The 27,730-nt window shown below is 46.6% G+C and overlaps 2 protein-coding genes across 8 annotated transcripts; one reads left to right on the top strand and one right to left on the bottom strand.

Moving 5' to 3' along the window:
• Positions 1-730: 730 nt before the first annotated feature.
• THUMPD3 (THUMP domain 3 tRNA guanosine methyltransferase) lies at positions 731-15,215 on the bottom strand. 4 transcript variants are annotated; one of them, XM_078872341.1, is made up of 12 exons: positions 15,184-15,215; positions 12,889-12,964; positions 12,614-12,754; positions 11,422-11,499; positions 10,525-10,777; positions 9,711-9,920; positions 9,374-9,569; positions 8,671-8,740; positions 7,709-7,818; positions 6,264-6,368; positions 4,382-4,505; positions 731-3,836 (listed from the first exon to the last, which is right to left on the bottom strand). In XM_078872341.1, the coding sequence occupies exons 2-12, from the start codon at positions 12,949-12,951 to the stop codon at positions 3,600-3,602; spliced, it is 1,587 nt and encodes a 528-aa protein (XP_078728467.1). In that variant the 5' UTR covers positions 12,952-12,964; positions 15,184-15,215; the 3' UTR covers positions 731-3,599. The 4 variants fall into 4 exon arrangements, with proteins under 4 accessions (XP_078728467.1, XP_078728463.1, XP_078728466.1 ...); XM_078872337.1 differs by having other exon boundaries at positions 9,374-9,504; positions 9,643-9,920; XM_078872340.1 differs by lacking the exon at positions 15,184-15,215 and adding an exon at positions 15,145-15,153 and having other exon boundaries at positions 9,374-9,504; positions 9,643-9,920.
• A 215-nt stretch (positions 15,216-15,430) lies between these two features.
• Positions 15,431-26,306, top strand: KICS2 (KICSTOR subunit 2). Of its 4 annotated transcripts, none has more exons than XM_078872342.1 (6): positions 15,431-16,329; positions 18,455-18,493; positions 20,270-20,579; positions 22,100-22,373; positions 23,493-23,696; positions 24,686-26,306. In XM_078872342.1, exons 1-6 carry the CDS (start codon positions 16,101-16,103, stop codon positions 25,097-25,099), a joined length of 1,470 nt encoding a protein of 489 aa, XP_078728468.1. In that variant the 5' UTR covers positions 15,431-16,100; the 3' UTR covers positions 25,100-26,306. The 4 variants fall into 4 exon arrangements, with proteins under 4 accessions (XP_078728468.1, XP_078728470.1, XP_078728469.1 ...); XM_078872344.1 differs by having other exon boundaries at positions 24,733-26,306; XM_078872343.1 differs by lacking the exon at positions 18,455-18,493.
• The last annotated feature ends 1,424 nt before the right edge of the window (positions 26,307-27,730 follow it).

Genomic DNA, 27,730 nt, shown 5'->3' on the forward strand with positions numbered 1-27,730 from the left:
ATGCTCCACTCCATGTTCCGTCAAGCATGATCCATGCCACGTTGTGGTGAGCTCTTTGCAATTATAGAATCGTTGTTTAAAAACATTGCGGTGAATAGAGGCAGCTTCTAGGAGCTACAGGGGTTTACATGAGTCCATTACAAACATCAACAAAGATATTATTCTCAGAAGCCAGATATGATATTATGAGCATACGTATACATTTTAATGCATGATCCGGATGCATATTTAGAGCCCAGGTGTTGTTTATGTAAGTCTCATGGAGCATAGAATTAGCATCGCTGCAGCACATTACATACAACAATGTGAAAGTGGTTACACGGAAAATAAATTCGGGGGGCAGCTCCGATCGATGCAAACCAAAAAACTAAAAAATTAACCCGTAAAAACTAAGTTTTTCACTATAAATCCTTTATATGCGTGGCGGCTAGAGTCCTCTCGTCCTCTGGCTTGAGATGGCTGCCACCTATGGGTCAGATGAATGCCTGCCACCATTAAGCAATTGGTAATTAAATATAATTCATTTTTTCCTAAAAAGTGTAAAATTTTGGAAAAAAATGTTCACGAAAATACATTGTCACGCACAACGAGTCTGTGTGCAAAATGTCAGGTCGATTGGATCACGGGAAGTGGGTTAAAAAACGACCGAAAGATTTGCACGGTCGTAAGCGCGCAAGCAAGCAAGTGAACTTAATATAAAGGATTTAAAAACAAGATACGTGCAAAAGTCCGCAGAACAATATTTTACTCTTCATCTGAAATGTAGCAGATAAACAATTATAACGTGATGGCAAAACGTACACTGGCAAAGCAGTGAAATCATGTAGTATGTGTTAAGCAACTTTATATATCTGTGAACGATAAAAAAAAATCCAACATGAAATGTTAAACTCTTACGTTGTCTGTTGAACAGAAAAGTAAACAAGAGATATAGAGGCTGGTCCAGATATTTTGTGACCCCCATTTAATTCTCTAAAACGTTATATTTTTTTCAAAGATTTTATTTAAAACAGAAATTATTATGCAAAGGGAAAAAATGTTAAGGGTCAATAAATTGGAGGTCACAAGACATCTGCACCACCCTGTACACTGTCCTCGTAACGCCACCAAACTAATGTGCAGGGAAATGTATTCAGGACTACCACAGTCTCGTATTGACCACACAGTGCACTGCGGCTCTTGAGGTATTGAGCGATTCTTTTTTTCTTTTAGCAAATTCAAGAAAACAAATTGTTGCCAAGTCCTGTTTCAGAGTGTGACTTTCATTTTTTCAATTTCTTTTCAATGCTCAGCTCCACACCACCTACCGTAATAACCCCGCTGTGCCTCGCACCCACCGTTAAATGCTGGGCACGGCATGTCTGCCCCCCATGTTATTTTGAGGACCACTGTATCCATATTAAGTGTTGCTCGCAAGCAAAAAAACACCCGCAAGCATAAAATACAATAAAAACGAGTTTTCAATATGATTTTGAAACTTACAAAACTCTAAACCGAACATTAACTTACTTTTTTTTTTTAAATATCAGCGCAACAAATATAATTCTTCGCTGTCCCACGTCTCCGGGACAAACAGGTTGCATTCAACAAAGTCGCTGTATTATTGCATCCGCTTCATGTTGTTGGGAACAAGAGCTGAGAGCGGGGTACTGCTCATGAAAGACACACTACCCATGCGTTCCGCAGTCACGCACACCGCGATCAATACCGATGTCCTGCCATTGTGCGATAGGCCCACGAGCATCTCAATCACCGGGATTCTCTCTTCTCTGCCGTTTTACTCATTACCGAGCAGTCGCGAGCCCGGTTGAAAAAGCTCCTCTCCTGCGTGATTTTGGCTTTGCACCAGAGCGTTGGTGCATGCCGTGTTCCCGGCTACATTCGCAGTGCTATCCAAGTCAAGCAGCCTCCCTCTGCTCTTCTTCTCTTCCCTACCGCTTGTCCAAGAGTTAAACGTCTCTACAAGGTTTCCCCCATTACACTCAGCCACGTGGACTTCCAAGTAGGAAACATGAATCCAGTGAAACGCATACAGGAGGTCGTGGGTTCGATTCTGACCCTGACGCCCGTATATTTGGAGTTTGTATGTTCTCCCCGTGGACGCGTGGATTTTTCTCCAGGCCCTCCGGTTTTTCCATCCACATTTAGAAACATGCATTTAGAGTATTTGGCTGCTATAAATTTACATATTTGTGGCCAAGTTGATTCTGAAAAAGAGCTACATAGCTCAGTGAGCCGTACCTCGTAAAATAAATAACGTATGCCTTGTTATTAACGGAAATCTGAATGCATACCCTTGAAAAACTAATTAATGAGTCTAATGTGAGACATTTTAGGTAGATGTTTTGTGTTTCCCAATATTTTTTTCAATGAACGGCACTTATTCCAGAAAAAAAATAAATGGGAAACCCAGTGTACGTTTGTTAGTCTACAAAAAGAAATATTGAAACCATTGTATAAAAAAAGCAGCAAGTGTTTCCCCGTTGGACAATTTCTCCGAACGAGTACACGGCGATCTGCTCTCCAGATTTGCAATATTAATTCTGCAAGTGCAGCCGCATTGTTACAGGTTCTCGTGCACTTTTGGATAGTTAGCATCGTCAGTATTCGCAAAACAATATAACAGATGTTAAAGTAACCCTGATGGAAAAAAACTGGCATCGTTCTATCCACCGGCTCTATTCTAATTTCTGTTTAAAGCAAAATGTTAATCTCAAGTTTCCAAATGTTAACAAGATAATACGAAACGTCATACAAACTGGAGATACATTTTCGTGGTAATGGAAAAAAGCCACAGAATGCATGCCCAAATTACAAAAAAGTATCACTTCATCAATACATTTGCATTGCAAAGGATCAATTATAAATTGGCAAATCGTGGCAAAATATGGTACAAAAACACAGCCATGCTACATCCAGGCTAAGTTGTCAGCAGACAGGAGCGCAGCAAAATGTTTCTTTGCTCTACGAGATCTGATCTATGCTGTGGGCCTTCACCAACGTGCAGTGACCAGCGTGGTGCAGTATGGTCAAATAACTTGCACGACCCACACAGTGTTTGTAGCCCCTAATGGAGCAAAAAGTGCTGTACATGCGTGCGTGCATGAGATGTATCTCTACACACATTCTGTTTGTAATTCCAGTACCACGAAAGTCGAATTCCTGAACAAAACAAATAAGGCATTTCAGACACGACTGCTTAGTATTATTCACGCCTGTGCTGTATAGCTCTTCAATATGTTTTCGGGTCGTGCCGCGTGTTGTTTGGTACGATGTCCGACGTTGCGCTCCACGCGCCGGTAGCTTTTTCAGGAAGCTTTCCTTCCGGAAGCTCTGGGGCATCGTGCCCAACGACAAGTGGTACAACTCCGAAAACGCATCGGAGCGGCTAAGGCATTTCAGACATTGTAAACAGCTTGCAGAAATCATCTTGGTTCTTTCGGTAAAGTCACGTAGAAGGGAAATAATAAAATAATAAAACATAATAAAATCATTTACCGAAAGAACCAAGATGATGAATCCCTGCAGTCACGAAAGCTTTAAATCGAAAGCTTGGGGGGAGGGGGGGGACGACGACGACTGTCCACACAAATAAATAATCAAGCGTCGCCTCCCGTGGCCCCGATCCCCGCACCGTCGTCACGAGCGCCGGCTCTGTCGCTGGCGGCGGTGGCGGCGCGCTCGGCGTACGGGGCGGCACGCTCGCGGTGCCCTGGGCTGGGGCCGTCGTACGGGGCGGCCGTGCGTCTCAGCAGGAAGACTCCGGCGTGCAGGCCGCCCACATTCACCCACACCGTGTTCGCCTTCCGCCACAGGTGACCCATCTGCATCAGCACCTGTGGGACACCGGGGGGGGGGGGGGGGGGGCGAGGGAGTTGTTCGCAGCAGTGAGAACGAGTGCTTTCTTAGACATATTCTTCGGCTGTGTGTCCGGTCCAGTACGAGGTTAGAGCTTCGTTAATGAGAAACGAGACATGAGAAACGAGACTTTAAAAAGAGGGGGAGGGAGGTGAGCAGACTGTTTTCTGTACCAAGAACCGAATAGGACTCACAACGTCAAGATTCCACGCGACGTCATTACGTCTCTTCCCGTGATACTGGCGTGGCCTGCCAGGCACATGCAAATTTTATTTCGTGGCCCACTCGAAAATTAAGTTGAACAACTCTGCTTTAAGAGTAAAGAAGGACTTTTATTATCCGGGTAAAAAGCAAGAACTTACAGACTTGATAGTCCACCACATCACTTCAAATGGGCGCCCGATGTGAATACATGTGCACATTTGACTGAAAAGAGCATTGGTTGGTCAGCAAAGATGGTTCACCATCCCCTTGGAAGTGTCTGTCACAGGGCATGATTTGGGTGGCGGCCCAGGCAGGTTACCTTGGACATGCACTTCTTGTCTTGCGTGAGGAGGGCGGCGCGCCCCGTGCCAGGCCTGCACACGCGAGCCAGCTCCAGTAAGCACGCCGGGTACAGGTCCCAGTTCCTCCGGCGCGATCCCATCCTACAAGCCAGGCACAGGGAGGGCGATTGTGAATTTCGCGGTGATAAAAGTACGCGATTTATTTTCATTTTGTCCAATAATAGCTACGAAAGAGTCTCAAGAAGGATTTTTTATTGGAATGTTTTGGATGGTTCCATTTCCGACAGTCATTCAGACTCTGTCTTGTCGACAGACCTGCTCTACACCTGAGGACGGCTGCTTGCGTTGTGGCCGAAACGTCGTGAGAATTATTATATTATGTTTTATTTCTATTATTTTATTATATCCATTCTACATGACTTTACCGAAAGAACCAAGAAGAAGGTTCCATTTAAGTTTTTTTTTTATGGTCTGGAAAAAAGCAAGAGTACCCTGAGAAAATCCACGCACGCAAGGTGATAACAAACATCTGTGCATGTGGGATTACAAGCAGTTTCTACTGCGCTGTCTCCATAGCCACATTGCTGAAAGCGTGGGAGTTTCAAGTGTGTGAGTCATGCGCCAAACCCTTGCCTTCACAGCGCTGGATTAAAGGCACGGGTACCACCACATCTGGCTACAACTAAGTTGCTCCTGGTGGCTGATGAATGGCTAAGTGAGGTAACAGTCAAATTGGCCATCCTGAGCCAGCACATGTGAGATAAATGAGCCATTTTTTATACGAAAGTAAAACAACATAATTGAGTGAAACAATTTCTATATTAATAACAATGCCCTTTATTTACTTGAGCCTATTTATCAGACTTGATGAGCAATTGGATTGTGCCAGCAAACTGGATTATCCAAAGGAAAGATAACCTTCACACGAGGAGATGTTACGGTATTCAAAGGTGGATTAAACCGATTGCACCATAGCCATTGCCTGGCTACTTCGACAGCCATGAGCGCAATGAGCCTACACCACGTGGTGTGCCCTGGCGGTCTCCCATCTAAACAGTTACCAGTCTCATCGCTGCTTACCTTCAGAGATCTGACAAGACTGGGTGCTTTCAATGCGATTTGGTCATTTATATTAGACTAAAACCTTTTGCATAATATAAAAAATCTATATTTATCGAAACATTTACATTTTTAATCTACCGCAAGGTGGTAGTTAATGTCTTTATTTAAACATTTTTTGGTTAAAATAAACGGTTTATTTTCAGTGAAACGGTTTATTTTCACGTGAAACAAAGTGACCACCATCTTCATGATGAATTCGCGTAAAACCTCATCCTAAACGAGACTGCTCAAGCGCAGCGAACGAGGCCACCCAAGCGCACTCGCAAGCATGCAAAAAAACAAATCAACCAGAGTGTGCGTGTGCGCAAACACAGCAGCCCGATTGAAAACAACGGAGTTGACTAAATCTCAGAATCAGAATATTTACACTGCTTATTTTTATTATTTATTTTTTACCTACGTGACTTTACCAAAATATGCCAGCCAAACTCTTAAGTCTTTTCGGTAAAGTCACGTAGAGAGTCTTCAATAGCTCTCTTCACACGCTACAGTAATTTTACTGGAGCAGTTACACCTGATGACGGAGGCTTGTGTTGCTTCCGAAACGTCGTGATTTAATTTAGTTATTTTCATTTTTTATTATTTTATTATTATTTACCTACGTGACTTTACCGAAAAAACCTAAGAGTATGAATCCTTGCAGTCACGAACGCTTCAAATCTAGAAGCTACAAAGCTATTTTTCGCAGCTGTTCAGTCGGGACGGGTCAGAACGTTACAACAGCGATAACTCACTGAGGCCCCGTGGCCACTCGATCCCAACCCCTCCCCCTCGTACCTCTTTCCGAACGGCATGTCGGTGACACAAGCGTCCATGGAGGCCGTTTTGAGCGGCAGGCGGCACACGTCCCACTGCACGATGTCGACGGGAAGGCTTCTTCCCCTGAAAGGCACGTGATTTAAATGGTCGTTGCAATGTATAACACGCGTAGAAACATGGGCACTGATGGGATGACCTTGCGTCCAACCATAACCTCTCTCAGCTGACGCTCGCTCTACCTGCAAAGGAACGTCAACCAAGGCACTTGGGTCATCCCATCCCCCCCCCTCTTTCCCTTCCCCATCTTCCCTTGTATGTTAGTTATCTTCTCCCTTACCTTCCCCCCCCATAGAAAGTTTTACTTCTCGGCTAGAGGCTCCCCACCTGGGTAGGGCAGAGAGCCCAATCCCACCCCTCTTCACCAAGCCCGGCCGCGTCGATCTCGGGGCTGTGCACCATGCTTGTGGTGATTTGAAAAATAAATAAAACTACTTCTAGATTTGAAGCTTTTGTGACTGCAAGGATTCATATTCTTAGGTTTTTTTCGGTAAAGTCACGTAGGTAAATTTTTTTAATCTAAATAAATAATAAATAATTAAAAATCACGTCGTTTCGGAGGCAACACAAGCTTCCGTCTTCAGGTGGAACCGTCACAGCACGATTGCTGTTTTGATACAGCTATCGTGCTGTGACGGTTCGACTTGAAGACGGAAGCTTGTGTTGCCTCCGAAACGTCGTGATTTTTATTTTATTTTAATTTTACTTTTATTAATTTTAATTTTTTACCTACATGGTCACTTTACCGAAAAAAACTAAGAAAATAAAACTACCCCACTTGGGGTGCGTGCCTCGCCTCCCCTTGGTGGACCCTGCCCACCAGGTTATCCGTGCTAGTGCAGACGACCCGGAGCGTCACGTTCATCCTGCTCGACCAGGTGAGAGCTCGAGAGACGAGGACAGACGAATTTGAGTGACCGGAGAACCTTGTGGGTGGAGCAGCAGAGGGGCTGATGGGTCAGCCACAGGCCTGAGTGGCTGCACCAAACCGAACGTGACCGCCGGGACTCGGGGATAGGGAGGGCCTTTGCCCCGGGGCACATTGCAGCATTCCCAAAGTGCTGTAGTTGACCTTCCCCTAGAATGCAGGTAGCAAACCTGATCTTAATATCCGGCGGGAAATTTTCAATAGTGACCTCCGATTAGCATGGTTGGCTACGTACGGTGTGAAAGAAGTTCAACAGACATACAAATGCAAAGGATTGTACTGAAAAAATGCGGGGTGTTCTAGGAAACGCTGCTGTGGCCAATCAGGAGGCTGAGCCTGATCTCTGACGTCGACTCCATTCGTTCCCATTTTCCCCCCACACACGGTGAAAGCACATCCATTAACCACACGGCCATTGGCACCAAAACTCTTTGGACTGGCCAAGGCGGCGGTATTCTCCGCAGAGAAGTGAACGCACCCGCTGTTCCGCTTGCTGTTGAGGTGGTTGACGTTGTTGACGGAGCGGTTGGTGGCCATCGGAAAGCTGTCGCCGCCGATGTGGAAACTCCGGGGCCACTCCATGCCACACTGCGGCGTCACGCGCGTACACTCTCCTCGGTGACTCGCTCGCGGCCACCAACGTGAACATCATTACACAATACGGCGTGGGTTTATAGCGTGTCAAAGTGTTTGCACGCTGTATGTCGAGTGTGGACGGCACGGGCACTGGCGAAAGGAATTAAACCTCCCCCGCCACACCCACTCCATCCAACGTCCGCCCCCCCTCTCTTCGTAGCCCAGGGTCTGGGCCGCACTTGTCTGTGAACCCCGGTGCAGTTGCACTGCCTGGACACTCGATAGCTATGGCACTGGCACTAGGAGAAGGGCGATGACGTGGAGGGCAGTAAACGGGAGAAGGCGGGAGTGTAGGTAGGGAATAGAGGGGAAGGTGTTATTAGAGAAGTGACGAGTCAAAGGGAGAGGAGGACAAGGAAGGTTCTAAACCAGGGGAGGGAGTCGGAAAGATAGCACGACTCGGGGAGCTACTTCCAGACAGCAGGGCGGCACGAGAGGGGCGATCTATCACAATAGGGAAGTTGGCAGAGGGTTTTACAAAGAGGAGTCTATAAAAAACTTGAGAGAGATGAAGTGGGCGAGGTGTGTGTGTGTGTGTTGAACTTCTTTCAAACCGTACAAAGCCAAATGTGCTAATTGGAGGTGCAGAGAAGGACAACAATAGAATCCAAGACCTTGAAAATGCAAAGGGTGACCGTTGTAACTGCCCCAAGATTACATTGCGAGTCAAAGAGGAATCGGAGGATAGGAGTGATGCGATCTCGCTTGCGGGCACGAGTGGTGTTGTGTGTCACTGCACTGAATGGTTATTAAGGGGACAGATTCCAAGTCGTTGCTACGCTCGGTGATGGCGTGCGATCGTACCTCCACAGGTATGGCTCCTGTGCCGCACATCGGATCAATGATTATATCACCAGGCTGCGGGCTGCAAAGTCTGTAAAATAGCAAACGCATCAGGTAACAAGAACATTCGTTTATTCTACTGTAATAAACGACTTCCACGACACGTTGAGTCTTGCGTCCTTTCTTTATTAGTTATGACTGCTCGGCTCCGCACTCTCTTTAGATGGCCACCCTCTCTCTCTGTGACTTTAGCGAAAGACCCAAAGAATATTAATTCCTGCAGTCACGAAAGCTTTAAGTCAAGCAGAAAAACTGTTTCCTAAATATATTCTCAAGTTATGAAATGAAAACAAAAACTGCATTGGAACTCTTTCAGCTAGCAGAGAATGGATCAGTAAGATGGCATCACAAAACTACTTCTGATGTCACTTCAATAGGCCTCCAGATACGGGGAGGGTACAGCTTCCACATACCCTGCAAAGAGTGGCTGTTGCATGTCCACTAAAATCAAATTTAAGTCGATTTCCCAATTTAATTCCAAGTGTGCTACTGGCATCACCACATGAGATGAAGAATCTCTTTGGAACTCTGGTAATGTAGATCTTTGCCCCGTGTTAGAAAGTGGTTAGGGGGTGGGGGGTGGAGGTGCTCTGGCTCCGCGGTCAACACAGATTTACCAGCGATTTCATGAGACGCGGGACTAGGCTCGTGGTGTGTGCATTGCCTGAGCATGCCGTAGGCCAGGGTCGAGCGCAGGGTGGTGGGACCGAAGTGCGTGATGTTTCTCCGATGGAGGCTCTCCTCCGTGAGGGCGATGCCCACGCACATCTCCTGGTCGTGGATGTTCACCAGCACCTGCAGCCAACGGCCGGGTTCATCGACCAAACGGCTCACCGAGGGGTGCTCACAAACAACTGTGACTATACCACACATGGCAAACACATGGAGATGCAAAAAGATGAATTGCCGGAGAGGTGTTTAGATTCCACTTGCCTCCACGTCAAAGTTTTTCATGTCCGCCTTCCAGCCGAAGTGATCCTGCACGGCTCCACCAAACTCACGTGCCGCCTCCATGGAGGTGAAGTTGTGTCCGTCGCCCGCGCGATTGCAGGTCACGCGAAATCGCAACGTCCTCCCGCCATCCCCTCCCGGAAGCTCCTCCGGCTCCTCCGTTGCCGCAACATCTTCTCCCGAGGCAGGGCTCTCGGTGTCTCCGGCCTCCACGACGTCCTCCTCCTCTTTTGCGGTCGTGGCTGATGCTGCTGCTGCATCTAAGATGGGACGGTGAATAAGAGGGACGTTCAGCGACTAGAGCAAGAGTTCAACAAATTGCAAAAGCAGTGAAGTTACATCATGGGACCTCCTTTGCCAGTACCAAAATATACTAATAGGGGTTTTCCCCTTTTTTCTTTCTGGCAACAAAAACTGACACCTTTTGCAAGGAATCATGCTTACATTAACCACAATACTCGCAGTCAAATGCAAACAAAAAACAATACTCTGATAATTTATGCATTGTCCTTGAAACTGATTGGTCCACACCAGAGACAGCTTTCTTTAGAGCCTAGTCTCATATGGTGTTCGACCAGATGACGCCTAGTATAGCAGTGAAGTTGTGATGGAATGAGGTGTATTTAACGGCAGCACGGCCAGTGGTCGAGACTAAAGATGGAGTAGCAGTCAAAGAAGAGAACACACCCGAGAGGAAGTCCTCGAATCGCATGACCATGAGAGATGGCATGGGGATTACTTTCCAAGCGATATAAGACACAGCGTTAAAACCGAAGGTCTACACGACAATTAAAATCGTATCCACAAAACAGCCACTCCAAATCACACTTAAGAGAGTGGATTAAACCGACAATGCCACTGCACCTTGCTCATCAAGGCCAGTGGCGTCTGAGTCGTCGTGAACTTTGAGATGATGGACGCCATCTTCCACGCTGCCCGTCGCCCCTGGTGCTGCGTTGCCCTTTGCAACGCTGCCCCGCTGCTGCCCTTGCGGTTGCCCACGTTGTTGTCCACGCGTCTTCTTGCGCTTGATGTTGTTGTTTTGCCTCCAGAGGCCCAGGGGGATGTCCCATGACAGCTTGCTCGGGAGCGCGGTAAAGTCTGCCAAGGCCTCCTCCTGCAGTGCGTGGAGACTTTTTACGAGCCCACAGAAACATCCAAGCCCCTGCAGCGCAGGCCCTCGTGATACTACAGGTGGCTTTCCGCTGACTATTTGCCGAGCTGAACCAGAATTAAACTGCGAAACTCTGGCCTCACAAGAATCTGAATCCTAATCTGGCTCACGGCCTAGCTGGGCCAGGGACTGGAATAATCATAATTGCAATTTTAAAATTATTAACATCAGTGGCATAGCTCGGGTTGCGCAGTGGAAAAAAGAGCTTTACAGCTCATCAGATTCCTCCAGCATAAATAAACATTGTGATTCTGGAAATAACTTGGTGCATGCTGAGCTGCACCAGACTGGCTCAGAACAACGCTGTTACGGCTGAATTGTAGAGTGGAAAAGAGGCACTCGATTCGGATTCATACAAATACACACGGACACAAAATCCTCAATATAGCTTGTAAAGACTGTGGGAAAAAGGCTGCCATTAGCTGCTGAAATAAAAGCCTAAGATAACAAAATATCTGCACGTAAATAAAAATATAATAACACGCACACATGTATGTATGTTGGACTTCTTTCGCATCGTACGTAGCCAACCATGCTAATCGGAGGTGCGGATACACGTGACACGATTAATTAATTTTAGACCTTACCTTGTTCTCTTTAAACTGGTAGCCCTGGAACTCTTCCACCACCACGAAGAGATTGTCAACTGAGCGCAGTTGATGCACCTGCAAAGCAATCACAGGACAACTCATTAAATTCGCAGTCTGTACGCTCAACTACTTCGATAAGAACTTGCAACACTCCATAGGATTTTGCAGCATTACAGGCCTATTGTAGTGAATTATAGTGTAATATTTAGATTTGGACACGAAATATATTTAAATAAAATCATTTACAGCTCTTTGTGAATTAAATTCTGCGTGAAGGCCTTCCTACGTCATCCCGGTTATGGGCAGAAATACGATTTTCGACGTACGATTTGAGGGTCTTTAAAGATTTGGTAATCATTGATAAAACCATGAAGTTGTGTTTTACTTCGTCATAGTATGTCAAACGATTAGGAATAAATGGTCATATTTACCATGATGTTGGACGTACTTAAATGGACTTATTCATCCACGCTGGGGTGGTGATGGTGATTTCAGTTTCGTGTTTGTGCCATACCATCGAATGACTTAATCAATAACATATATTTTATAAACCTATAATTATCATCAATATGAACACCGTTTTGGAGTAAACACGTTCCGACAGTATGCCCACTATGGACATTCAGTGAAGACATCAGCTGGTGTGCAGGAGATAGATGTATCGTTGTATTACCAGACCATGGCGATGGCTTGAGAAGACCTTCATCAAGTAGTGGATTGTTCCCGGCTAATGACGGCAATATATTATTAGGACGATTTGAAAACTTTGGACCCAAGCTTTGCCCAATTCAAGGTCTTTATGATCGGCCGATGGATGTTGTGGTACTCCTTACTGGTGACCCCCTAGTCGCGGAGCTCCCAAACGTTGGAGATCAGACTCTCGGACAGTGTTGACATCTTTCCATCCCGACTAAAGACACATCTTTAAATCGGTCATTATGTTGAATTACTTTCGCACCGTACGTGGCCAACCGTGCTAATTGAAGGTGCGGTTTTTGTTCCTCTCCGGCTCTTATACCGCCACCTGGTTCCTTCTTTATCATCTCTGTTCGCTCCATGCACGGCACCTAGAGACATTATTGTGAACGGCGCCTATACAAGTGCAAACTTATTACAATAATTATTCATTTGTGGGACTGCTCGGTGGTGACGGTCCATCCCCCCCAGGCCTGACTGGCGTGCACTCTACCTCTCGCAGCTCGGAGCTGGGCACCACGAACGTGATCCGCCCACGGTCCTTGCTGACCAGCGCCTCCACGCCGATCTTCTCGCTCACCTCGTCGGCGGCCGTCCCCTCGAACCCAGTGGGCACTGTAGCGCCGATGGTTACCTGCAGACGGCAAGAAGGAAAGGAGAGATATATAGCGGACCTCTAGCCTCCACGCCAACGCAGTCGCCTGCCTGCAAATGCAGACTACGTACACGGGACTCTGACCATCGAATAAAACGGAGAAAAGCGAGTACCTGCACAGCATCTACTGCAGTAACTTCTCCACTGGTTTCACCGCTTGACTGTTCGCCGTCCATTTTATCCTTTTCCCTGAGAACGAAGATTACAACAATTAGCAGTGTTGAGTCAATGCTCATTAGATAGTCCACAGCACTTCAGCATTGCTTACGTGGCAAATGGCAGCCCAGCAAAACGAATCTCTCTTTATTTTGCAGATACACAGCTAAGGCTGTGCGTCCTGGGCTGGCTGACGTGTGATTGCACCATCGTTAATGAGGCAAAAGCCGTTAAACGTGGCTTTGAGGCACGCAATCATGGCAATACATCTTTTATTAACTCACCGCGCTTCGGCAGCACTCAAGGTAACTTTAAAGTATTTTTTATCTCATTCACCAAGCCTCAAATCTGGTGATGGTCAGTCTGGGTCATGTAGCCTTGGTGATATCAACCAAGAGCTATCGTTGTTTTTGGATTGTCCCTTCCTTTAGGCAGGAATTAAGTTGTTTTGTGAAATAATTTAATTGCCACGTCATTTAAACAAAGCTTAATTACAAAAAAACCTCATAAAAAACAATGAAAAAATGCAACACAATATTTCATTGCATTTTTGGACAGCAATGTGGACCAGGTGTAGAAATCATTACAACGCATCAGTTACTGCGTGGCCATAGCGTGCACTCTAAACAGTTAAATGTTCTAAACGTGGCTGATAAAAATGGAACTCATCTTCACGGAAGCACATTGACCAAAAGGTTCGACCATATCAACACGTTTTATTTTTCTACATATAGGTGTGGATTTTTGTCAGAAAAATGTAACGTTTTTTTTCATAACGTTACAATGAAATACATTTACAAGCCTATAACCAAATACTGTAGCCCGGAATGCAGTTGATCTCATCTGACATCGGAAGCTAACCCATTGCGGTGCCTGCCTATCGCTTAGATGTGTGATCAGGTTGTGGCTCAAGACACAGCCGTCAACCCCTTATCAGTGTCGTTACCTTATCACAGACCAATTCAGAGACCTTATCGATCACTCCGTTCCATTACAAATCTCAACGTTCATCCCACAAAGTCCCATCGCAAGGGAGAAACGCAAATAGCCAATAATAAATTGGCCGGTTTTGAAACGGCCGTACGCCGTATGGACCTGCAGACTCAATTTCCCTGTACAAGAAACGTGGAGTGAACCGGACGGGTTGACAGATTTGCCTCACGCTGACATCGCGGGGCAGTGGAGCAAAATTGATCGTTGTACTGTATCGTGCACTCACTTCTATGCTACTTACTCCCTGGTCAAACGTATACGGTGTAGCCAGCACCACGCCCCACCGTCTTTGTATCCCCCGCTGCTGATGTTATTTATACACCAGCGGGAACTCGACGAATCCACCCGCGGCAGCTGGGAGGCAGAACGAGGGCCCCAGTTCGCAGGGAAGTGCTCGCGATCGTCTGTGCCGGCAATGACTACAAATGTATAACGTGATGAGGGGATGGCGCATTCAAGTTCAAGTTCATTTATTAGGTATAGCCCTGTGAGCCATTCGGCTCTTGAATCGGGTGCAACCGCAACAAACAAAAAACATGAACAAGAAAACATCTTAAAGTGAATATGTGACTATGTGCAAACAGAAAATCCAAGAAAAGACAGCAAAATATTGCAGAAAAAACACCGTTACACCAACGCTGTGTGCAACAATCCCAGTGGGATGCAAGTCAAACAACAACAACAACCACAACACGAGGAGGAATTTGTGGGTTGGAGCTTTTTGAAGTCCTCAAGAGGCAAACTCTCACCAGCACCACCACCACCAAACTCACGACCACCAGCACCACCACCAAACTCACCACCACCAAACTCACCACTACCAACAGCACCAACACCACCAAACTCACCACCACCAAACTCACCACCACCACCACCACCACCAAACTCACCACCACCACCAAACTCACCACCACCACCAAACTCACCACCACCACCAAACTCACCACCACCACCACCAAACTCACCACCACCACCAAACTCACCACCACCACCAAACTCACCACCACCAAACTCACCACCACCACCAAACTCACCACCACCAACAGCACCACCACCAGCACCGCCACCAAACTCACGACCACCACCAACAGCACCACCACCAGCACCACCACCAAACTCACCACCACCAGCACCACCACCATCAGCACCACCACCGAACTCACCACCAGCACCACCAAACTCACCACCAGCACCACCAAACTCACTACCACCAAACTCACCACCACCAGCAGCACCAAACTCACCACCACCAAACTCACCACCACCGAACTCACGACCACCACCAGCACCAGCACGACCACGTGTGTGGTAACCCCTCACCCCCAACCTCTCACCCCGAGTTTGCAACATTTCACATTACCATCGCGCAAAACACACAGCCCACGTACAATCGATTACGAATAACAACAATAACAACAACCGCATGCTTGAATATAAAATTGTTGTGGTTTTATTTGTTGTTTAGGAACACATTTTTGTTTATCAATATCGGAGGTCAAAGGTCGCCGCGTCACACGCAATGCGCGTGTCGACCGGGCCGGGCGCCTTCCAACTTTTGTTTAATTTGCGAAATTAAAATTAAACAATTCACAGGCATAATTAGATTGCCGATCGTTCGAGCTTGTCCGTATTCACCACCGATGCATGTGTTGCAGCTCAAAAATCCCGTGAATGTTATGAACTCATACTCCGCAGCGCAGGCCTCGGTTGGAGCATCGGTGCTCGCCTAGAATGCGTGCCGAGATCGGAGCGACTTTGCCCGCGGGGGAGAGACCGCCGACGTGGGGTAGGGGTCGGAGTCTGAAACCGGTTTCCGAAGTTGAGGGTTTAGAATCGGGGGGTAGAGAGATCGGATTAAAGTTGGGGTCAGAGTAAGGGTCAGGGTTAGGGTTAGAACCAGGGTTAGGGTTGATAGAGCGGCTGGGGGTATCGGTTTTAGACCGGGGACCCGGTTCAGCCAGTGCCGGAGCTCCTCTCGACACGAATCGGGTCAGGGTTGTGATTGGATTCCTAAGTAGAATCATTTCGTGGCAGGGCTTGGGTCGGCTGGGTGAGTTTAGTGAGGATCACGGGTCGAGTTCTGAACCAATAGACGCGTGAAAGGACGGTGGAGGGGGTGGGTCTCGTCCTTATAAGAATCCGTGGCCACGAAACCTGCAAGTAGGAACGCGTCGTCATGGAGGACACGTCGAACGGGCCGGAGATGCAGGTGCTGCAGGCGTTTTTCTCTCACGTCGGAGGCTTCGCGTGCGACCGTGCCAAGGACTACATCGAGAGGGAGAAGGAAAGCAGCAGCAGAGGTGGTGGCGGTGGTGTGGCGTGGGCGTCCCTGCTGTCGGCCCTGGCGCATCTTGCGGCAACCGAGAGGGCCTACCACTCCATGACCTTTCTGGGTCAGAAGCCAGGTGCAGCAGCAGCAGGAGTAGTAATACTTTAAGATCGAAACGCGAGGATGATTTCTCCACAAGACTGGGTGTCGCTTGATGAGGCTGGTTGTTGTAATTACCGGCGAAAACGTAAATGTTGTTGTGGGTTTACTCTCCAACACACCGAATTGGCTGGCATGAATTCTAGATTTGAAGCTTTCGTGACTGCAATGATTCATACTTTTAGGTTTTTTTTTCGGTAAAGTCACGTAGGTAAAATAATAATAATGATGAAGTAATAATAAATGAAAATAACTTAACTAAATTAAATCACGTTTCGGAAGCAACACAAGCCTCCGTCATCAGGTGTAACTGCTCCAGTAAAATTACTGTAGCGTGTGAAGAGAGCTATTCAAGACTCTCTACGTGACTTTACCGAAAAAACCTAAGAGTTTGGCTGGCATATTTTGTTTACGTGACAAACCTTGCCAATTGCCAAATAATCTGGTGCATAATTGCATGTAACAGAGCTCCCAGCCTATCCGGACCAAAATCTCAGAAGGACCGAATGTGTGGGCATCATGTCGATTAAACAACCAACACAAAGAGATCAGCTGTTTGGATAATGCTGAGAGCTGTGTGCGGTGTTAATTCTATTTGTTTCCAGCCTGCATTAACGTTTCTGTTATGATGGGTTTTCTTGTCAATTACATATTTGAAGTACTGTACTTTAGTGGCAGTATCAGTCATGGTAGGGCCAGGATAAGTAGCTAATAAAATATTTAAAAATACTTTTAAAAAACACGCTTTAATGAAATGTACTCTACTCGTAATGGCAAAACTCCACGACTCCAGGAAGTGGCCCCGCAGCTTGCCATAGCGTGAGGGACCGTGGTGATTTACAGGCAACGTGAGTTGAGCGTGGACAATTAGATTGTTTAAAAAATATATATTTTTAATGATGGAATATAGTATTGTCATCAGTATGACATACCTATACCAAGTTTGTAGTCGATACGACATTGTGAAGACGGTTGAAATTGAGTTACAAGATTTGAGGATACGACAACAGACAGTGAGTTAAATAAAAGCGTGTAAAATGTTTAAAAATATATATATATTTTTTTATATGATAGAATATAGTATTGTCATCAATATGACATAAGTATACCAAGTTTGCAGTCGATAGCACATTGGGAAGTGGGTAAAATTTGAGTTACAATCTTTTTTAAGGATACGACAACAGACGGAGTGAGTTAAATAAAAGCGTGTAAATAAATAAATAAGCAGTAGCGGTGACGGCATTATCAGTAGTTTAGTTTCCCTGACCTTTAATATGGGCGAAATGCATGGCTGTGCACGTGTGTTAAAAGCGTTTTAGGTGTTTGCTGTGTTGAATGCTGACCTTGCAATCTCTTCTGAAATATTTCAGGCGTTACACTTTATGGGATGTGCTTTGGCAGTTAAAACCTGCTTCAGTTATTCATCAACAGTAAAATGTTTATATTGGCCAACATAAGGAGATACTGCATTTGCTCAAATCAGATTTCAATGATAAGTCACGCCTGCTTTCGCATCTTAATCATTGTTAACGTGATTGAAAACTTGCATGCCCACTTTTTACTTTTTACTATTATAATACATGGTTTAAACTGCAAGGAGATGCGTCCTTAATCAAGTAGAAACAGAATAATGACTGAGTATTATTTTACTGATCAAATGAACTGGAATGCGGCCGATCTCACCAGAGCTAAGCTGGGTTGAGCCTGTGTCAAAGACTTGGATGGGCAACAATCACGCCCAAAACAGATGGCTGCAGGGCTACCCTGTGTGCTGTGGAGAAGCAAGAAATGCAGCAAAATCCATTGCTGCGATGTGCTATGGATATTCATTTACATTTGTAAGGCGCATTTTGTCCGTAGATCCCATGTCTGCTCCCCGCCTTCAGCCCGCAACGACCAGCGCGGTGAAGTATGGTCAAATAGTCCCCCACGACCCACGAGGTTGTGGGTGAGACCCTCATTCAGCAGTCGATTGACAAAAGGTCTGCAATTGTAATTCACTTTATAACTTAACAACCAGACTAATTGGTTAATATTCTACTCCGTAGTGGTAGTATCCCTGTTAATACCCTGTGTGTGATGACTTGTGTGACGGTGTGTAGAGGGAGATGTCCCTTTTTTGCTTCTTCGCTGGTTTGAAGGTTAGTGATCAATTCCGAAAACAAACGAATATCGGTATCTGTAAAATACCGATACTGTGATTCAAACTGACCTACTGCTTATGCTGGTGTCAACTTTCGGTGTTCGTTGCCGGAGTTTGAATTAAACTCCACCCTGGCCGAGCGGAATGAGCCAGCCAGAACTTTCTTCTTTCCTTCTAGAGTTGCTGCTGAAATAGTGAGCGTATTTGGATGAATATCTCATTCTCTGTTTATTATTCACTTGAGCTTCGTAAGAGTCAGGCTGGCTCTTTTTGCGACGGTCTAATTCATCCTGGGGTGCACTCAACGGGAAGAGCTCTCTGTCGTGGGCGCTACAAGGTGGAATTTAGCTTCTATTGAACGGTGCGTTAGGGATGCTGAGAGCATTGCTACGACGAGTGATGTCATGCACATGCTATGGCCACAATGAGTGCGCGCACATTGTCTTCTGCAAATTCTCCAGCGCAGGAAGGTACGGTGCCTCCGAATGGCTGATTTTTGACCCTCCTGCCTAACGATCAGAAGGGCAGGGAATCAGACATTTAGCTCCTGCTGCAATGTGCTCTGGGCTAACGGATCGTTCAATAGAAAAGCGCTTTGGAGCGATCTGCCCATTGATCGCACCCCTTTTTTTACTAATGAATTGCTATTAATAGCTTGCAATGGGTTGGACATAAGCAAATTCAATTTCTTCACTCCAGCAATGTAAACAACAATGCCTAAATGTTTTATACAAAACCACCATGGTATTAGTGATCATATTTTTAATATGGCTCATTTTGAAGCATTTAATATACTATATATTTTAATTAAAAACGATATCACGGAGAATTATATTACATCACTATCAGTTCAATATAAACAAAATAACACTTGGCATCACAAATGCACGATTGGGACTGCAGGTGGAGCCAGCTTTATTATATTATTGATCGGAGCAATAGCAAACTTAAGTATAGTTTCGAATTTTTGCTTATTACATGAAAGAGATTGGTTTAGGCAGTTTGGTCAGATAATCTCAGTGATAATAGGATAAAACACTTTAAAATAACTAGGTTTTGAAAGCACAACTAAAATCAAGGCGGAGGCTTTTGTGGTAATGCGACAATTCCTACTTAAATTGCAGAAACGACTATTTAAAATTATTTGATACTCTTGCAAAATTCAAGACATCTTAGATAATGCTAATATAGCCCATTTCCTCTTTTCAGCTTCAGTCGCAAAGCTCTTCAGGGCTATCATTTTGGGTGGCTTTTCTAGCGGTGAGCAACACAATGCTGCAACTTTTCAGCCTACATTTCAAACAATTATTATAGGTGCATTATTGTTTTCAAACAAAAGCATGAGCTACTAATCATGTGATGGTACATAGCCTTGGGAACTGGAAATATTATAATCTTTGCATTTAACTTACTGTGTAGCGTTGTGTTCATATGCCTGCCATCTGCATGAAGGATAATTAAACACCACTTGTTGTATAAAAAAAAAAACTAAAAATGAAGACACCGATACAATTGTAAAAATTGTTTAATTTTGCTTTCCCAATGTCCTCATCAGTAATATTTGAATTAATCCATGTCGAAGACTACCTTTACCTTCAGCCACGCATTGTGATTTCCAGCGTTCCACAACTAAACCTCTTGCATTACCCCTAACATCTCGAGCCTTGTCCATCGAATCTGATCAGGCCTGCGCAAAGAAGCCGGCGGTGGTGTTTAATTAATCCCGGTTAGCACCAACCTTCTCGATGCCGGTGCCGCCTACCGCTATGTACAGGCGGACAATCTTTCTTCTCGCGCAAGGACACACTGCGCAGCATGTACGGCTCCTTGTGTTCCGAGCTGCGCCGCGTCACGGGCTCGGGCGCGCAGGCGGCTGCCGGCAGTGGCAGCGGCGGTGGCAATGCGGCCGTGCACTCGGAGGATATCCTGGGTCACCTGGCCGAGCAGCTGGGCCACCTGGTGCAATCGAGGCAGGAGATGGCCGACCTCTATGAGAAGCTGCACGGTCTGAGCCTGGGACGCCACGCTACGCCCGGCGAGCTGCTAGCCTCGCTTGGAGCCGTCACGCAGAAATTCTCCTCCAGGTGTCGTGGTCACTTTACACCCCCCCCCCCCCCGCGCTCATGTTATGTTTAATCGCAGTTGTCGAATGAAGACTCAAAATGGTAGTTGGCCAGCAGTAAAACGGCACTGTTGAAGGTGTAATGCATGGGAGTTAATATACCATACGTGTCTTGAATTGAACAAAGTCAGAAGAGTTTATGGAAAAAAGACGTTAGGAGAGAATTCCACATGTTGCAGTGCAAGGATTGAGGTCGCAAGAGAAGGGTTTTGGATACATGTCAGTATCATGGTGGTTGAACACGGTATGAATGAGATGGAACAGTCTGTTCAGGGGGTGTCCAGGAAAAACACTTGCCAACCTAAACAACCTCATTGTTCAGATAATTGTATTTTCTGCCCACTCGCAAGAAAAGATTACTTTGGATTTTGTTGACAGTTGTCAGATGAGCTGGATGGCAGGCATTTGTGGGGAGATAGATACAAAAAGTCTAGACGAAAAAGTGTTCCAAAGAAGAAAGTATGGATTATAGAAATACTTCCCATTTCAAAGAATGGAAATTACGTTCTTATGACATGAGCACATACTCTGTTGGGCAAAAGTCACATCACCATACAGCATACACTTTTGAATCGTAATGTTCTTTGAGGATGTCGCTAAAAAGTTGTGAATTAGTTATTGTCAGAGGAACAGCCTATGGTATGTTCAGGCATAGTTTGTGTTTATATTATGCGTGTTGAATACAAGTGCTACGGAGACACAGGTAGCCAGTGCTGCTCCTGGGCATACTACTTTGCTGTGTGCCATGCTGGTCCTAACCCCTTCCTGTTCGGAGACGTCTGCAAGTTGCAGGGTGTGTACCGTTCACCGCTCAATCTCGGAACACGCAAGCAGTTAGCGGAATTGTTGATGTAGAGAGGCGTAGCGCTGTTGTTTTTATAGACATTGTACTCATCCCTATTCCTGGTGACGACCGCTTGTGTTGGGATCGAAAAATCGTGGTTTTTGTTTTTATTTATATATATATTTGTATTATATTTAAATTGCTGAAAGAACCAAGAATAAGTCTACATTATAGACTGCCAGTATGCTCACTCAGGTTTAGAACCAGGCTACAGTCTACATCATAGACTGCCAGTATGCTCACCAGCTTAAGAACCAGGCTACAGTCTACATTATAGACTGCCAGTACACTCACTCTGATTAAGAACCAGGCTAAAGTCTACATTAGTATTTTTTTTATGTTTATAATTTTTTTCACTTAATTTATTAGTAGTTTTCTATCTACGTGACTCTACCGAAAGAACCAAAGAATATGAATTCCTGCAGTCACGAAAGTTTTAAGTCAAAATGTAACTTTTTTCTTAGTTTTTTTTTACGTATACGTACCATTGACGTACACGTTTCCGATGACGTTCACGTACATCATTGGAACGGGAAAGGTTTAAGGCGGCGCCGACGCTCAGCGGCGAGTGGCGCCCGTAGTTGTTTGTTTCCTCCAAAAGTGACCTAACTGCCATCGGCCGTTGACTGCGCGCTCAGGGTTCACCACCCGGTGCTCAGCGCCTTGAGCAGCAGCTTCCAGCATGAGACGGAGGCGCTGGGTCACCTGCTGCGTGCCCAGCGCGACGTCTCCTCGTGGCTCTTCCTGCCGGCGCTGCTGGAGCTGCACGCGGCTCACGCCAAGCTGGCGGCGTGGGCGTCCCGCGGCTCGGAGCGAGCGCGCGATGGTGCCGCGGCGCCGCCGCAGCGCAAGCCGCTGTTCGGCGGCACTGCCCAGCGCGTTGCTCCCACGCCACACCTGCACCAGTGGATGGTGCGTGTTCTCTCGGGGTGGCCTCGTAAGAGTGTGTTGTTCTTGGTTACGTACGTATATATTTGTTAAGTGATTCGTTTACCTTGCACTCCCATCGTGTTTTCGTATTATTTGTTGTGACGTTCTGACATGCCCCCACTGGACATGTGTAAAAAAGAGCTTTGTAGATTATCAGATTCCTCCAGTATAATTATTCTGATTCTGATGTATGTTGTACTTCTTTCGCACCGTACGTAGCCAGCCGTGCTAAGTGGAGGTGCGGGGGAAGGACAACAAATTAAATTAGAAAGCCTCGCTGCATTGGGAGATTTGGCTATTTTCCTTCGTCATCGTTATTTTCAGCCATGATCAATTTGTTTCTGGATGAAGGTCTCCCCAAGATGCCACCATATCTCAAAGTCCCGTGATATACCAATACATCCAGCACCTGCACGCGAGCTGATTTTTATCGCTGCATCTCCACAGTGGAAGTTCTCTGGGGCACGTTCCCTCCTCTGGATTCCACTCTTACGGTAGTCTGGACCACTGGCCATAATCCCTTGTCTTGTGCTTTGTCCTGTCAATGCTCACAAATCATGCATGTCTGGGTATTATGAAAAAAGTCATACAAATGTCCGCTATGCTTCCTACTGCAAACACCCACTTGCTGCCCAGCATGTTAGGAGTAGAAAGCAATTATATTCGTGTGATCCAGTAACCACCCTTCAAGAAGGGCAGGTTTCGGCATCTTGTCAATACTTGCAAACAGCACTTGCCCTGCAGGTCCACCCAGACTAAAGCGGGCAATATCTGGTTGTGCTGGTGAATGCTCACAGGTCAGGGAGTTGGAGTCGAGGGATGGTGGCTCAGATTTGTTTTTAAATTTACAAACCTGCTAGATGACAAGGTCTCGAGGAGACGGTACGAGCATCAAGTGAATTTGTGAACCCATTTAAGCGTTACGCCCGCTCCTCATATGCTGATATAAATTATCCAGTGGTTTATAATTAGTCGGATAAGCCAAACACACCTTGGGACCCTTTTTGTTAAATAAGCGTCTTGAGACTCGGTGAAATGATCGTGGAAAAAAACATTTATGCCAGCGTATACGTTCTATATATTTTTTTCACCGCCGCACAGGTGAAGTACAAGACGTTCCTGCTGGCGAAGTTCAGTTTCTACTTCCACGAAGCGCTGAGTCGGCAAGCGGGCGGCGAGATGAAGTCGCTCACGGCGAAAACAAGCCCCGACTTCTTTGGCAAAGTGTCGAGCTTCATCAAGAAGACGGATGCTGCCAACGTGTCTCTCATCTTTGACACGCGCGGCCTGGAGGACAGCTTCAAGGTGATTGTGGTTTCACGATCGTCGTTTCACGACCATGATTTGTGTCAAAGGGGGCGACAATTCTCAGCTCTCTAGGTGTCGTTGAGTTCGTGGTGGGAGTAGCACCAATTTGTAGCCCATCTATTGAACAACTACTGCCTAGTTACCGCCAATTGGAGCCCATCAGATGACTCCTTATTTACATTTTTTATCCAAGAAGGATTATGAGTTCACGCTGGCTGAATTATTTTACGAGTGATCTCAATATCAGGGGCCTTGCTGTTCTGCCCAACCTAAATCAGCTGTCACGTATGAATCAGGTATTGTAAATGTGAGGAGCACAGCAAGAAAAAACTATTGGCTATAGCGTCGTACTTGGTACTGGCAAATGGACTGTTGTGATAAAAGTTAGTTTTCAGACAGGCTTATAGCTGTCTTAGGGTAGAGTGTTGGTGCAGTGTTTAAGTGCTCTGTGCTCTGAACCTAGCAACCCGAGTTCTATTTCCACAGTGAACACAAGTGGTCAGTGATAGTACAACTGGTCCTATGCCCTTTCTTCACCAACCTCCATTATCCATCTTGGTGAAGTATGGTCAACTAACTCCCAAGACGACTTGGGTGAGAAACCATCCAACAAATAGCTGTACATTAATAGTTTTAAGCATCTGCCAAACTTACCTATCAACGTATGAGTGTTGTGCATGGTGCACATTCTCCCATGCATAAAAAAGCATGCAATGGCAGAGGTCACAATCAGGTACCCGATACCCGTACCCTACCCGATACCCGGCTACCCGTACCCGGCCGGGTATTGGGTAGGGTACGGTTACCTGTACCCGTACCCGGCCGGGTACGGGTAGCCGTTTGCGACCCCGGTGCGGCCGGGTACGGGTAAGGAATCAAAACCCGTTTGCGACCTCTGTGCAATGGTACAAATATCCCAAAACTAGTAATCCTGTAAGAAAAACAAACGAGACAAAGCTTCTCTGTGTAAACATTCACCCGTGCAGACTTGCTACGTCGTCACCTTACCTGCCCGACTCCACGTGCTGCGCAGGGTCACGGCTACCACTACCCCGGGTCGTACCCGGAGGGGCTCAAGGTTCCGGCCGAGGGCTTCGTGCCGGTGCTGTCGCTGCCCAGCGAGCGCACGGCCATGCACTGGTCGGCGCTGTCCATGGTGCTGGCCGAGCGCTCCTCCGAGCTGGCGTGCGCGGAGCGCGTGGTGCACGCCTACGACGAGAAGGCGCAGAGCACCTACTACCTGGCGCGTCCCGAGCCGCGCTTCACCATCGCCGTCGTCTACGAGAGCCGCCGGAGCGAGAAGGACTCCGGCGTACACGCGTTCCTGCTTGAGACCGCCGCCGCGCTCAAGCAGAGCAAGCCCTTCGCCAGCCTCAAGCCGGGCTCCAAGGCGTAGGTAGTCCAGGCGTGGAGGAGAGGTGGCCCCCACGCCCACCACCTCCCACCCCGACGCTGACCTTTTAACAGAGCTCCAGTTCTTCTTTCGTATTGCCAATGTAGATGCAGAGCAACGCCTACAATTTCACGTTCAGGTGGTCAAGCCAGACAGCCGCGTCAGGACTGACCGACCTCCTCGCCAGCCTCAAGCTGCAGTAGAAGGTGTAGGCCGGCTGTGACTGAACCCTCTTTGACAGGAGCTAGACTCATCTAAGTGGCCGAGCCAGATTCAAAGTCATGATCTGGCCGTGGATTTGGGGAAAGGTGGCCCTTGCACTGGAAAAGGTGGGCCTGCCCCGACCTAAGTTGGTTGACCGAGACCAACGTTGATAGCCAAGCAGGGTGAAGACTGAGTGGTCGGTGCCTTCAAGGGAAGCTCCCTTGGAAGACTGTGTTCATGTAAGGGTTCATATCATCATTATTATTCTTCTCAGCCATGGTTTAACCGCTACTGTATGAAGACCTCCCCACGTCAGTGCCATGCGAGATAGTTCTGTAATGTTCCAATCCAGCTCACTGCCATACATCGATGAAGTTGTTCGAGTAACCGGACTTGCACGGGTGCCCTTATAAAGTAAGTCACAGCTTGGTAGTGCCCACTTGAAGAAGCTTGCACAAATAGAAACTTGCCGAAAACAATGTGAATGTGCCACAGAGGGATGAAGCGTGCAATGAAAAGTGCCATACAACTGTAAATTTATGTGGTTTATGGTCTCCACGTGGCGATCTGCAAAGTTATTGTTGGGTGTGCGTTGAACTTCTCTCGCACCATAGCCAACCGTGTTAATCGAAGGTGCGCGGAAGGACAAGATAAGACAACCAAAGTAAGAGCCAATGTCAGTCTTGAGCTCGGACCAATCTGGCAACTCCATGCCTTGTGCCATTCTAATCAGACCAGCTGATTTGATTACTTCCGAGAGGAAAGCAGAGCATGCTGTCCAGCCTTAAGGGAAATCACATGGCGAACCAACTATAGCAAAGTGTGCGTGCATGCAAGGTGCTTGTGTTTAGTCGGATGCAATTTGATTTAGCAGCCCCAAATATTGTTGGCTATTAAAGCAAACCCGGGATTTGTAAAGACCGTCAAAGACGTTCAAACGTACGTGTGAAAGCTATAAAAGCTACATGCAAAAAGTGGTGCTTAATAAAATATCGGTGGCGTTTCTTGCACTCTAGAATGCACTCTCATTCATGTCTATGCAGTTCATTTTAAGGTGCACGCAAGTATTGTACGTGGTCAACCCATTTTGGATAATGTAGATATTACGTAACAATGGATTTTGTTAGGATTTGGTAGTACCTACAGATTTTGCCAACAAGTATATTCAACCAGTTTGCTCAGGATGGCCAATCATTCCCTTCTATCCCTATTGCAGTGGACAGTTCAACTGAGCTAATGTAGCAAGACAAACAATGCTTATACACACATATACAGACCTTCCCTTGTATCTACCTGAATGCTTTAAGGCAAGCAGTAGTCGAGCAGAACCAGCCTATCCACTGTAAGGTTAGGTGCCCAGCATGCTGGACTATCGGTGTGTGCAGAGGAAACTTCCCCACACATTTTCATGCTGTTGAGATGGAGAGGTGGTAAGTATCTGTGGGTGCTGCCAAGGTCGTACAAAAATATTTTTTCGCGGAAGAATTACATTATTTTATGGCCTGGTAGCAACCAGCGGGTTGCCAGAAATTTGGGAAAACAGCAGAAAGTACCATCCTGCTGAAGGCTACGTCTGCAGCAGCCAAGCATTTTATCGAGGCTTCAGTGCCAGATTAAGGTGTGCGATGTTACCCAGACAGCCATCTCGTGGCTGGTGCTTGGGGGGGGGGGGGGGGGAGGTTGTGACAGGGGGTCAGGACCCTTCTCTCCATTTCGGAGCAGGCTGATGCTCGAGCCATTCTCTTCTGGTCAGTCAAATGTCTGGGGGCAAGACCCAGAATATTCTGGCTACAACGAGGAATATTGTGAACTTCCCAAGGCTTGAGGCACCACATGTTGGTATGAGATCCAATGCTTTGCATAAGGGCAGGCCCATCCAATTGTGAAGATGAAGAAAGGAAGCTCACAATTAGAATTTTTTTTGGCTCAAGCCAGGCTCTGCACTACTGTGCAGATAAAAAGTGAGTTTGATTGTAGGCACTGAATGACGATGGGTGGTCTTGTAAAAGAGTTTTCTCATTGCATTGTTGCACACTTTGAATTGTATGCTGAAATACAAATATTGAAGTTTGAAACCGATATGTATTAACTGCATTAATTACAGGTAAAGGGTGATGCCCTGCAATGTATCGCTCGCAGAGATGGCCTCTGCACTAGCGCCCCTCTAGAGGGTGTTTTGGCCTACTTTGCCATGCTGGCCCGGCATCTTGGAAGCTGAGAGCACCCACACTTTATCCCACCACGCACAACCTGCCGATCAAGTGGCGTGACCAGTATACGCCTGGGTGGACGGAGCGGGGCGTGGGTGATTACAAACCTTACCCATCGTTTCAACTTGCCATGCCGGGTAGATTAAACCATAAATCTTTGGATCAATTCCAGTGTGCTGTCGATTACACCCACAGCAGCATCCAACTCGCTTCATACGAAATGC

Source organism: Lampetra fluviatilis, chromosome 34 (genome assembly GCF_964198595.1).
Source record: "Lampetra fluviatilis chromosome 34, kcLamFluv1.1, whole genome shotgun sequence".
Taxonomy (NCBI): Eukaryota; Metazoa; Chordata; class Hyperoartia; order Petromyzontiformes; family Petromyzontidae; genus Lampetra; species Lampetra fluviatilis.